General features: G+C 41.6%; 2 protein-coding genes across 2 annotated transcripts in view; one reads left to right on the top strand and one right to left on the bottom strand.

Annotated features, from left to right (window-relative positions):
• Positions 1 to 12,976, bottom strand: part of TFB1M (transcription factor B1, mitochondrial) — a 58,618-nt gene that overhangs the window by 5,058 nt on the left and 40,584 nt on the right. The window lies entirely within an intron of this gene.
• CLDN20 (claudin 20) lies at positions 11,292 to 12,369 on the top strand (the record flags this gene model as incomplete). Its single annotated transcript, XM_082855853.1, has 1 exon — positions 11,292 to 12,369. The coding sequence occupies exon 1, from the start codon at positions 11,719 to 11,721 to the stop codon at positions 12,367 to 12,369; it is 651 nt and encodes a 216-aa protein (XP_082711979.1). The 5' UTR covers positions 11,292 to 11,718.

The following is a 12,976-nucleotide window of genomic DNA, read 5'->3' as shown; positions in this document are numbered from 1 at the left end:
TTTCCTTGGACCATCACAAAAACACCATGGAACAGGGAACAGGGTCCAGGGGTCCCAGAGAGGTTTGTGGTCAGTACAGAGAGGAGAGGCCCTGGAGAGCACATGGGGCTGGGGAACCACTCTAGGGAGGGATGAAAGATGCTTCACGTGAGAGCACTTCTGTGGAAGGGAAAACAGAAGTGAACTCAACTGTTCTAGACCATTCTCTTGATTTCGCCCCGCCCCTTTCCACCATCTGCGCTCACTGGCATTCCTGTCCCACCTCTCGTGTTCCGCCAGCCCTCTATGACTCAGGTCCTCCAACCCTTTCAATCCAATCCTTCCAAGTTAGTCTGACAGGATTCTTCCACAGTGAGCAGCCTGCCAGTCTCCAGAGAAAATAATCTTTTAGTAAATTATGAGATAAAATTAAGCCCTACCCAACCCTAAACCCATGAAATATTATCAAAACGCTAATGTTCAAATACTATTAAGACCAAAGGCACAAAAGCAGGGATAGATGCATTCTCCTTCCAGTACAGAAACCGCCACTTCCGGATTCTCTGGATTTAACATTTTGGCCTCATCTTTATTTGCCTGATTTTATTCCTTTGAGATACAGTTGATGTTTGCAAATACAGGCAATGTCTAATGTTTTTATTTAAATAAAGTTTTAAAACCCCGTATAAATAACAGCAGCACCCCGTGTACACTGTAGCAGTAGACTTCTAAAGTTTGATTATAATTTTGATACCCAGTTAAGTTGGCTACTAGTGTCTTTCGGATAAAAGAAAATTTCCACTCACAATCAAATAGTTACTATTTAGTGGAGGACCACATAAAACTCGGCGTCAAAAAGGCTCTTCCTGTAACAAGTCCTGCTTCTCTGGGAAACCTGTACCACCCTGTCTTCTACTCCTGCCTCCAAACGCACTTCTCAGAGTTACTCTGTATGACAGAGCCCATTTTCTCTAGAACCACAGGAAAGCTGCTCGGTAACTATGGTAACATACAAAAATGCTTTTTACTCATAAATGAATGCTTATTTAAAATTACAACCATTATTTTTCCTTGAGTTTTAAGTCCATTAAACGGTTTGATTACAAAAAAGAGATCAGTACATAGGCACTAGATGCACTTAAAAATTCTAGTTTAAATGTTGCCGGCCCCTCTCCAAACTCAGCCTATCAGTATACCAAAATGACCTACTACGATGTCAAATTAGAGGGTTTATAGCGACTGTAAGTATTTGCCTCTCCAATCCACTATGAGGTCAGTGCTGCACAAAGCTACGGTTATGCTTCTCAGCATGAGCAGCCCTGGCTGCAGGCAGGCTGGGGGCGGGTGTCCCATGTCCCAGGCCAGGATGTCTAGGACATGACTGGTTATGAGCTCAGAGCAGCACTGTGGGCTCACAGGAGAACTGGGGTAAGAAGCTATTCAATCTTAAATATTAGATACTGCTAACTCAGACCTTGAATCAACATGGTACAGGGAACACCAAAGACTGTGCAGCCCAGTTTCTGACTTTGAGATGATCATAATATGCCAAAGAGCTCAGTAACTACCGTATGAAAAGGTACAGAAACAATACTGGCCATTGTCGAAGAAAGGGTCTTCAACAGCTCCCATGGTGTTCGAGACCATTAAAGGATAAGCCAGTGGAGAGGAAAAACGATTAGGAAGTTACAGTTTACTTAGCCAAGATATAACCATAACTGGGAGACCGTAGAAGGAATGATGAGAACAAAGAATGACTACAGGGAATAATCAGAAAGACTCCAAGAACAACACAAGAAGGATTCCCAGTTCAAGGTGGTACTGTCTCAGACAGACTTGTGCAGACGGGAGTGGGAAGGGTCCAGCGATTCTGAGGTGGCCAGCACCACCTGATGGAACATGGGGTCAGGAGTTCGGGAGAGTCACATTCGGTGTCAGGTGAGATGAGAGTAAGGTGAGCACGCTGGGGGATGCTTGGTTCCTCCACCCACCAGTGTCTAGGTTACTCCTCAGGGTCCTACGGCGAGCTAAGGACAGTCTCCATTGGAATGTCATGGGCCCTGCAGTTACAACTTCCCCCCAACAAGGGGAGCAGTCGCAAGCCACTGCTGCCTATGCTATTATAATTATGCATCTTGTAGAAAAACAAAATATTTACAAACATGCAGATCACATTTCCTAGAACTATTTTATTCTGCCCATAATTCTCGTCCCAAGCCCAATTTAAGGACAGAATTTCCGCCGTAAAACCTTACAACTCAAACACTCCAACAACATTCCAGGTATTCCAAACCAAGGTATTCCATGAAGACTGACTGTTAGGACCTATAGTTCTTTCTTTAAAGTTTACAATTTGTGTTTGTTATTGAAACAATATTAATTTCTGCAGATGTTCCACCACACCTTTTGTCTCCCACAGATGTCTTGAATGGTTTTTCTCTTTTCCTCCTTGGAATCATACAGAAAGAACAGATCTTAAACTGTCAGTGTTTCCTCTCAGAGCACAAGCATGTAAGAGAATGACAGGGTGAGCTGACAGCACGATGAGAAATAAGCCTAAGAGGTGCCCAGGGTGAGGGGAGGGGATGGGGAAAGCTTTTTACTGTGTATATTGTATATGTAAATATAGGTATGTATGTAAATTATGCCTACTAGCAACAACAACAAGATGAATGAGCATCTCCTGGTCCCAAGAAAGGAAACAATTTCAGGGATGTGAACACTTAGTTCTAAACAAAGTACAAGAGGGATGAGAACTCACAAACGCTGGATTAGGATTTTCTGTCATCTTAGCCTGGAGTTCCCCAATGAGCACAGGGAAAACACCTTTCTGAAACCAGGACCTTTCCCACAAACCATGACTTCGGTGTCTGTGAAAGGGCGGCACCTGGAGGCGCCTGTGTTAACTGTGCCAGGACTGTGCCCCCCTCTGTGTGGGTGGGGGAGGTCCCTGCCAGGGGAGGAGCCGCGCTGTAGCGGCCCAGGGGGCGAGAGCGAGGGCCCGACCTCCAGTTTCTCATCCACAGTACAGGGAAACTCCTCGGGGACGGTTTCAATCTAAGCAAACTCACAAGGTACTCAATTGCTGCCGCTATAAATATTACTATTATGAAAAGATTGATAAACAAATATGGATGCAAATACATTCATTCATAATGAGTCATAACTACCAAAGAGACACTCAAGTTGACTAGTCAGTACATCCCCTTCCTATAAAAACCACCTAACAAGCTCTGTTATGCTGAGAGGGTTCTGCAGAGGCACGGAATGGGAACAAACTCATACAGACGATGCTGCAATGGTCACTGGCCACTCACTGGCACAAGGCACAGGGTACCAGATGCTCCTAGGCCGTGTGCTCTCAGTACCCAGGCCAGCTCTCCACTTGCAGAGCTATTCTTTAAATGTGTTCATGTTGTCCAGCTCTTCCTGTTTCTGACTTGAAAGACATTGTGTCTTTTTAAAGATGAATGCCATAGCTACTGGATCTCCTCCTTTACATGCTGATTTTACTAGTTTAACTCATGGAGGTTTGGGGGACCTCCTATGTATGTAACTGGAGGTATAAAAATAAATAAGAGAAATGATTAAAACTGATGCAAGCTCTCTAATTTGGCAACATCACAAAGTCCACATGAACCCACCCAGGACCCTAGAGTGTGGGCAGGGGCTGAAATGTAGGAGACCCAGTGGGCAGAGAGAGAGAGTCACAGGGAAGGAAGACAAAGAGGAAGACGGGAAGAGGAGGAGAGAGGGGTGAGCTGAGAGCCAGGCCCAGACGAGGGGTGTTCAGCCCACTATCTGAGATACTACCAATAAGTGAGGACGTTTTTAGAAAAACGTCCTGCTCTTCAAAATAATGTGCAAAGAGAATGCAGTGGTGAGGCCACAGTAGATACGTACTTACATTATTTACGAGGTTGAAAAAACTAGGCTGATCTGCCAAGTGTCACCACAAACTCCAAGACAGTCTTAATATTCTAAAAGAATGTGATAAAGACATAGAAAACAAATCCTCAAGATCCTTTCACATGAAGACATAGAAAGGAGCAACAGAATGTTGTCAAAACAAACAACAGAGCAAATGGCAGTGCAACCTACAAGCAGAAACATACACGACTTGCACAGAGCCATCGGAGCCAGGATGGCCTCTTTAGACATTTGGGGACACACAGCAACCAGAGAATAGCCATCATTTTTAACACGGTCCTCACTATAATCAGCTAGTCTACAAACTACCAATTCTAAAAGATAAAGCCTTCGGGCAGCCTAAAGCATTATTTTAAAACTAAAGTAACCATAAAGATGGAGGAAGTAACGCACTGATTGTGCTCATAGCCGATACTGTTAATTTCCCACGACTGAGTAGGAAGAAAAACATTATTTTAAGATTAAATCAATCACTTTAAATTTGTGGGACTGGAACAGGTAACTATCTTACTTAATCTTACTCTGAACTTTAATTATTTTCAAGGTTGAAGAGAAAGCAAATGAGAAAAGACGCTGCTGTTTTTTTAAAATCAGAACCTTAACTTTTCATTGGAATTACGTGGGCGGCATTTTAAATACACAATGACTGGGCATCATCCCTGACAAGGGAATTAAGAGCCACTGGGAGGGGCCTGGGCCTCAAGGCTTTTCTAAAGCTAGATGATGCTCGCGTGCGGGCAAGGGTGAGAGATGCAGGTCTGGAGAACTACTTCCCCCAAAGGTTTGGTATTGTTATTACTTCTCAAATATTCAGTCAAACTACCGATTCTTTGAGAAGAAAAAGAAAAGCTTGTCTTGACTATCCAGAGTATCATCACTAAGAAAAACACACTAAGGGAATCACATGTAATTTTTTCTTAAAAACAGATAAATAAAAACATTTTAAAGAAAACAGATGGGACTGCTGAGTCACCGGCCAGCTACTCTGCAATCACTCATGGACTTGGCATGAGTGAGAAGCAAATGTTTATATGTAAAGCTACAGAGATGTCAGAGTTCATTTGTTTCCACAGCTTAATCCAGACTACCACTGAAAGGAACGACTCATTATAATGAGACTTAAAAACACATTCTGTTCTAAATGGGGGCAGGGCTATGAGTGTGTGAGGGTTTCAAAAATCACAGTATTCTGGGCCTGAATCCCACATTCCTGCTACTTACATTATGGACCTTAGTCAAGTTATTTAACTTCTCTGGAGCTTAGTTTTCTCACTTGTAAAATTAGGACTTCTGTTATCTCATAGGCTTGTTTTAAGAATTAAATACCTCAACAGTACTTAGCATATAGGAAGCAGTTTATAAATGGTAGATATTATTATTACATCAAGATTATAAAACTAAAGAGTTGCAAAATTACTTAAAATGACAGTCTCTTAAAACAGGACAAAATTATACTTTTAATCATGTAAAGGTAATGTATTATTGTTATTTTATATACTCAAAATCAGCTTCTGAATTCATTCAACAAATATTTATCATACTCGACAATAAGGCAGGCACCATTCCTGGCCCAGGAGAACCTGGCGATTAACAAGACAGAAATCCCTGCCCTTGTGCGTTCACATTCTAGAGGTCTTCACCCAGAGCAAGCAGTAGAGGGGCTCAGACGGTAGGATACTTGACTTATTCTGAAGTTTAGAAACAAAAGGATTTGTTGATTGAATGGCTCTTGGGTATGGAATCAAGGATGTTTTTAAGATCCAGGGTCTACCAAATGGCAGGATGACACTGGGAAACTGGGGAGAACTGGTGTGGGGAAAGTCGAGAGCTCAGTTCTGTCCCTGATAGGTCTGAGATGTCTATCAGTGACGTCACACTGGCAGCTTGGACATATTCGGTTGGATGTTTAAAATTTTACAACTGTAAGATGCTACGGAAAAGCCCGAACAAACTTTTTGGCCAACCCAATACAAACTTTGGGTGTTTAGGGGGGAGGGCTGGAGAAGAGACATAAACTAAGGTAAAGATAAACAAAGAGTTATCTAGGGAAGCCTCTGAACTTAAAAGATTTAATTCTCTTTAATATCCACATTGGAAGTAGATAATAATGTCAATGAATTATATTTCTCTATACACCTCTACTTTCTAGCTCCTTTCTTATACAAGAAATTCTGCCTTGGGTTAAAGGCCTGTAGTTGATAAAAGTTCTTTGCGTTTCAGAAGTTTGCCTTTTTAAAACAGGCAGCTAATGTATTAGAATGTAAGTGTTCTCATCAAGGCAGAAAAATAATCAAAAAGGTTTCGAAAACAGCAATGCACATTAAAGCATGCTTAACCCATTTACCCTCGGCAAGCTGCATTACGCTAGAGGTCAGAGCTGGGAGCAGACTGGACCCTCCACCGGCCACCAGTCAGCCTCAGCACAGGTGAGTCTGCACGACAGCCACAGCAAGGAGCAAAACAAGCCAAGGCACTGAAGGGACCTGGTGGATTTCTTGCTACAGCAGTAGTAACAGTGCTGTTAGTGCCTGAAATTCAACTCTACTTCACTCAGTACTTAGACAAAGAACTGTTTATGTATCTCGATGAAATTAAGTAAGTTTATAAAGCAAAATTACAACACTATGGCTAAAAACACAAATCCACAGGCATTAGATTTCTAAGAGGAGAAAACAATATGTATCTTGCTAAATGCCAGACTTAGAAAAGATGAAAACCAACTAAAAACAACAAAAAATCCAGAAAAATCCAGATAACTGAAACATGCATATTTTTTAACATCTTTATTGGAGTATAATTGCTTTACAGTGTTGTGTTTGTTTCTGGTGTATAACAAAGTGAATCGGCTATATGTATACGTATATCCCCATATCCCCTCCCTCCAGGTGGTCGCAAAGCACCAAGCGGATCTCCCTGTGCTATGCGGCTGCTTCCCACTAGCTATTTCACGTTTGGTAGTGTATATATGTCAATGCTACTCTCTCCCTTCATCCCAGCTTACCCTTCCCCCTCCCCTTGTCCTTAAGTCCATTCTCTACGTCTGTGTCTTTATTCCTGTCTTGCCCCTAGGTTCATCAGAACCATTTTTTTTTTAGATTCTATATGAAACATGCATTTTTATTATTCACTGCTTTTAAAGAAATGGCTAACATCTAACACGGCTATTAGCAGTTGTAAAATTTTAAACATCCAATCATAAAATTATCTTTTTCTCTCTATAGTGGCTATGAATGTACAGCTTGTAGAATTAACATTACTGAGGTAGAAAAAAAATGAGAACCCAAAGGTGATGAAGATGAAATATGTCTGTACCATTATTCATGGTCTAGAACCTCAGTGTTTGATTTTGGTTCATCTAATATTTTTCATCACATTATTTTGGTGTAATTTCTTTACAATGCTTTCTAAAATCTCTAATTTACTAAGTTATAATTTATTTGTTTTTAACATCTTTATTGGAGTATAATTGCTTTACAATGGTGTGTTAGTTGCTGCTGTATAACAGAGTGAATCAGCTATATGCTTACGTATATCCCCATATCTCCTCCCTCTTGCGTCTCCCTCCCACCGTCCCTATCCCACCCCTCTAGGTGGTCACAAAGCACCGAGCTGATCTCCCTGTGCTATGTGGCTGCTTCCCACTAGCTATCTATTATACTTTAGAAATCTTTCTCAGTGGAAAGATTAATAGAAGAAAATTCAGGATACCGCCCCCCTGCCCCCGCCAAAAAAAAAAAAAAAGACTTGTAGGTTTACTGCTCAGATTCTAGTCAACAGCTGTTGCTGGGTTTTCTTTTTACTTTTATCAAGATATATAAAAAACTGTCTTTTGAATGTTTAGTTTGAAAGTTACCAATTTTGTGAATCTTGATTTCAGACAAGTCAGAAGCACCAGAATAAACAGATAGTCTCAATTAACTGTCACTTGCGAAGCACAGTCTAGTGAAAAATATTTCAGACCATATTCTTTAATCGGGGACATAAAATAATAAACGGTATCCTCCAACAGAGATAAAAATTCAGAAATAAATTATAACTATGGACTAAAACATAATATTAAAAGAAAAGAAAGTCTTTTTGTGAGCACCCAGATAACTCCCCCTCTGTATATAGTGACACAGAAGCATTTTCAGCTTTCAGGTTTCGACACATCCTGTTGTAACAACAGCTCCCTCCCTCCCCCACCTCTCTTTTCTGAATTTTCCCCCAGCTCAAAAAATGAGATGGGGAACCCGGTATTTATCTCCTGGCACCACCAGCAGTTCTCCCTGCTCGGATTTCTACATTGCTCTTCATTTGCTACTTGCAAGTTAACCTATTGGAGCTTCATCACTAATATTCAGAAGCTGTGAACTGAGCCTCAGGTATGTGGCTCCTCTTCATCATGCTTTACTGGGGTTCAATTGAAGACAACTGACAGAAGAGAGTTAAGTCACTGAAGGCTACTGACAAAAGGTATGGAAAACGAGAAGCTTCCACAATGCTTCGGGACCTAAATATAGATCTTCAAGTATAACTCGGTTTGAACTGTACATTGTAAATCTGTTTTTAAATACTAGATTTGATATAAATAAATCTTGTCTGGAAAACTGACTTTACATTTTAATGAAATCCAGTTCAGATTTTCTTTGGGAAATAGCTCATAAATTTAACATTATAGGTTCTGTTCTATATGCAACAGATTTTAGAACCACGAGAGAGTTCTCATTTAGAACTGTTTTCCATGCTTACTTTCACAGCATGTCACCACCATCACCACCACCGCTGAAACAAAGTATGCCTTTATTCTCTACGAGACAGAAATCTGAGAGAACAGGCCACAAACTGTACCATGCTTGTGGCTGGAGGGGGAAAAAAAAAAAAGATTTCACAGCAATATAGCTAAGATGCCAGTATATTTTTATAAAGGGAAAAGAGTGACCTTCATTTTGGAGAACAAATTCTTTCTGCATAAGTTCTCCATGCAGAAGAAAGCACTTAAAGTCCACTATTCAATAGTAAGTGGGCACCATGCTAACTGAACGCAATGTCTTATTGTTTACGCCGAGTTTGGCCATCTGTAATTTATCACTGCCAGCACTTGTTAATTAAGATGAACAAGCTGTCTCCAAGTCTGAATTACACTGGAATTTATAAAATGTATTGGTTAATGGGAAGAAAAGAGTTATAATTGGGAAGCTGAGCAGAGACTGATCAACACATAAAGGTTACTCAACCAAAGTAAAAAGAAAGAAAGGAGATGCTCGCAGGGAATGCTAACAGCAGTCTCGCTCTTGAAGAAGCCCTTAAGCCGAAAATGGTCCGGGAAGGCAGTAATTGAGTGAGCTGGCTGGAGTCTGAAATGTTAAAACCCAAACCTGAAAACAGCTATTATGAAACTATAAACATGTGCTTCATTTTTTTTTTCTAGAAACTTTAACTTTCGTTCTATTTTGGTCTCAGATATGAAAAGAAATTTGGAAAACAGAAAAAGAATGAACTGTAGGATGACAGGCAAAGGCCAAGGCACTTTGATGCTTAGAGTGAAACTGACTCTAAGAATTCAAAACCTCAGGGAAATCTCCTGAAACTATAGAATTTACGTTTTAAGATTATGAACAAAAATAGAACAATGGAGTTCAGATAGCCCAGGATTTAACCTCTTAGGGAATCAATGTTAGAACTCTATTAAACTATACAACTGTATTAAAAGTAACACAGGCATGGATTCACATCACTGCAGATATTTCACAAAAGCCAGGCATCAACCTCCCTGGTGAGTCTCTGAAGCTACGCCACTTGCTCATTTGCTCTATTAATTCCCTCCGGAGTCTTTTTTTCTGCGTGAGAAAGGGAGTGAGTGAGGGGATGGTTAACGGTGCTTTGTCTCTAGATGTAGCATTCTCCCTGCTTCCAACAGGAAGTACACAGGAGGATTTCACCCGGAATTGCTGTGGTAAAGGGGGACAAGGGTGCAAGGTGCAGTGAGGTGGGAAGAGGTGGGGAAGTGGGCACTGCCTATCTTGCCGCTGAGGTCTGTGTGGCGTGGGGCGATCTACTACTTAAGTGTCCTAATCTGAAACAACACTGATGGCCAAGATTACATCTATGGTTTCCTTCATCTCTAAGTTCCTATGAAAACAAATGAAATCGGCTTAAGGAAGGAAGAGAAAAAAAAATCCAGATGTCATTAAATATCAAGTGTCACGTGACATAATATAAATTTTAGAAATACTAATAACAATGTCAATTGTAATTTACTGAGTACTTTCTATGGGTTAGATATTGTTCTATACCATTTAAAATTCTTTCATGTATATGAAACTCCATGATATAGATACTATAATCCTCCCTGCTTTCCAGAAGAGAATACTGAGGCACAGAGAGGTTCTGGAAAGCCAAGATTTGACCCAAGTGCTTTAGATTCAGAGCTCATACTGCCTTTTGTGACAAATATATGAATCATGATAGAGCCATTCTAATACATCACTCAAAAATTCAGAAACACAAAAAGGTCAATATTGCTGTATTTCAGAAACCATTATATTTTCCTCAAAGAAGGCAGTAAGTACTGCCTGATTAAAACACAGCACGTCACAAACGAAGTACTATCTATTCCCTCTTACTAAACGGAAGGAAGGAAGGGAGGGAGGAAAAAAGTGTAAATTATTTTTGAATCTCTCTCATACAAATAATGATGTGGTTACTTCTGGTATGTATTTGCAAGATTCAATGTCACTACTTCTGAATCGTTTTGAAAAACCGGTTTTGCAGCAGACTACTTCATTTGGGTCAGGGAATGATTCTGGTCCCAACTAGAAAGGATCTCACATTCTCCTAAGCAAAAGACAGTGGCTGAATCGTTTCAGTTTTGAGTAAGCTGTACCTGAAGGGAAACAACTGCTCACTTAGGTAAGGATTTTGCAAGCTGGAAATGAGAGATAATCATGCCAGGGACTTTGATTTCTTCTACTACTTTCTTCTCCTTCTTAAACAATTCACCTGGGCCACGTGAATGACACATGGAGAGTGTTTGATACATTTTAAAAAATAAAATCATTTTTTGAATGCTTCAAACTTTTCTAATATATATTTATAAATCCTTTTTAACAGATGGGTTTAAACTATTCTTCCTTATTACCTATAGAGTATTTTAACTAGAAATAAGTTTTTAAAACTTGTAATACTATTAAAATTCTATATCAGGGCTTCCCTGGTGGCGCAGTGGTTGGAAGTCCACCTGCCGATGCAGGGGACGCGGGTTCGTGCCCCGGTCCGTGAAGATCCCACATGCCGTGGAGCGGCTCGGCCCATGAGCCATGGCCGCTGAGCCTGCGCGTCCGGAGCCTGTGCTCCGCAACGGGAGAGGCCACAACAGTGAGAGACCCGCGTACCGCAAAAAAAAAAAAAAATTCTATATCAGATATCCTACAGCTGGCGTTCCATGTCTAAAATCTCCTAACAAGGCACACAGACAACTTCAGCAGAGCTTAAATTTTAAATAAAAGAACGAAGTGGACAGCCCTCTCCTTTATGCCGTGTATCAAGCACCACCCAACCAAAATCACTCAGGACAATGGCAGCCTCTGTGGGCCTGGTGTGAGCTTTTCTCCTGGGAAGCAGTGTCCTCATCCGCTGCTGGGACCTATTCAGATGGGTTCTCAGCTCCCACTGTACACAGAAGTCTTTTTGTTTTTTCTTTCTTTCAACCCTGATTTTGTCTTCTTTCCCCAGCCTTTTGTTACCTGGTTCTCTACTGTACGGAAATAGCTACAATTCTGAGCGAGAGCCATCAGGATTTTCTAGGAGGACAAAGGTAACGGTGACGTTATGATCTCGGCGGGTCTCCAGCTCCTTGCTTTTGCCCTGGCCTTAACTGGGGTCTCTGGAGTGCTCATGGCCACCCTGCTGCCCAACTGGAAGGTGAATGTGGACCCTGGCTCCAACATCATCACAGCCATCGTGCAGATGCAAGGGCTGTGGATGGACTGCACGTGGTATAGCACCGGGATGTTCAGCTGCACCTTGAAGTACTCCGTCCTGGCCCTCCCCACCCACGTGCAGGCCGCTCGGGCCGCCATGGTCCTGGCCTGTGTCCTGTCTGCTGTGGGGATGTGCACTGCCACAATCGGGATGAAATGCATTCGCTTAGGAGGGGACAGGGAAACCAAGAGTTACGCTTGTTTTGCTGGGGGAGTCTGCCTCATGTCTGCGGGGATCTCTGGTTTAATACCGACAGTGTGGTACACGAAGGAGATCATAGCAAACTTTGTGGATGTGACAGTTCCAGAAAGCAACAAACATGAACCCGGAGGAGCTGTCTACATTGGATTCATTTCGGCCATGCTGCTGTTTATCTCTGGCATGATTTTCTGTATAAAAAAGGATTCGGAGGCTTGGCTCCACCCATCCAAGCAGGAGCACGTCCCCACCACACAGCCAGAGGACCGTTCAGCAAACAGCCTGAAGGATTATGTGTGAATAACTGTGGGATGCACATGACTTAAGTGCCTGCTGTGATTTCTGTCTTTATTTTAGATTAAATACAAGAATTGTGCTTGCCTTTCTCTACAAAGAATGTAAAATACTTAAAAAATGAAGTTGTTCGAAATGCCAACAAACTTCGTGTACAATTATATCTGTTTTAGATGATTTTTCCATTATTGTTGTCATGTTTTATCTAAAGGTTTGTAATGGAAAGAGGTTCTGATTATATTAATAAGGCAATGGAATTGATGGCTTTTTTTTTTCCTTTTTAAGATAAATTGTTGATACATCTTCCTAACTGGTACTTCACTGGATTTTATAAAAGAGCTCCACTGCCAAGTATAAAAAGCACCTTGTCCTGGTGTTAACCCAGGATACCCTCTGCTTTTGCTCCCTCTCCTTGGCAACCCCACAGTCACCTGCTTCTGTTTTCGAGCCCCTCTATAGGCCTGCGCCTTACGACGCAGGGAGGAGCTGCCCGCCTCCTTCACAGGATGCCCAAACAGGCCACCCCAAGTCCCCACCTACTGTCATCTCCCCGGCTCTGTTGACATTTTAGGAAAAATGTCTCCATATAATATGGCATTCAAAGATTAGGCAG

Source organism: Leucopleurus acutus (genome assembly GCF_964270905.1).
Source record: "Leucopleurus acutus genome assembly, chromosome: 15".
NCBI lineage: Eukaryota > Metazoa > Chordata > Mammalia > Artiodactyla > Delphinidae > Leucopleurus > Leucopleurus acutus.
Note: the sequence above shows the minus strand (reverse complement) of the source record. Positions and strands in the feature narration are given on the sequence as shown.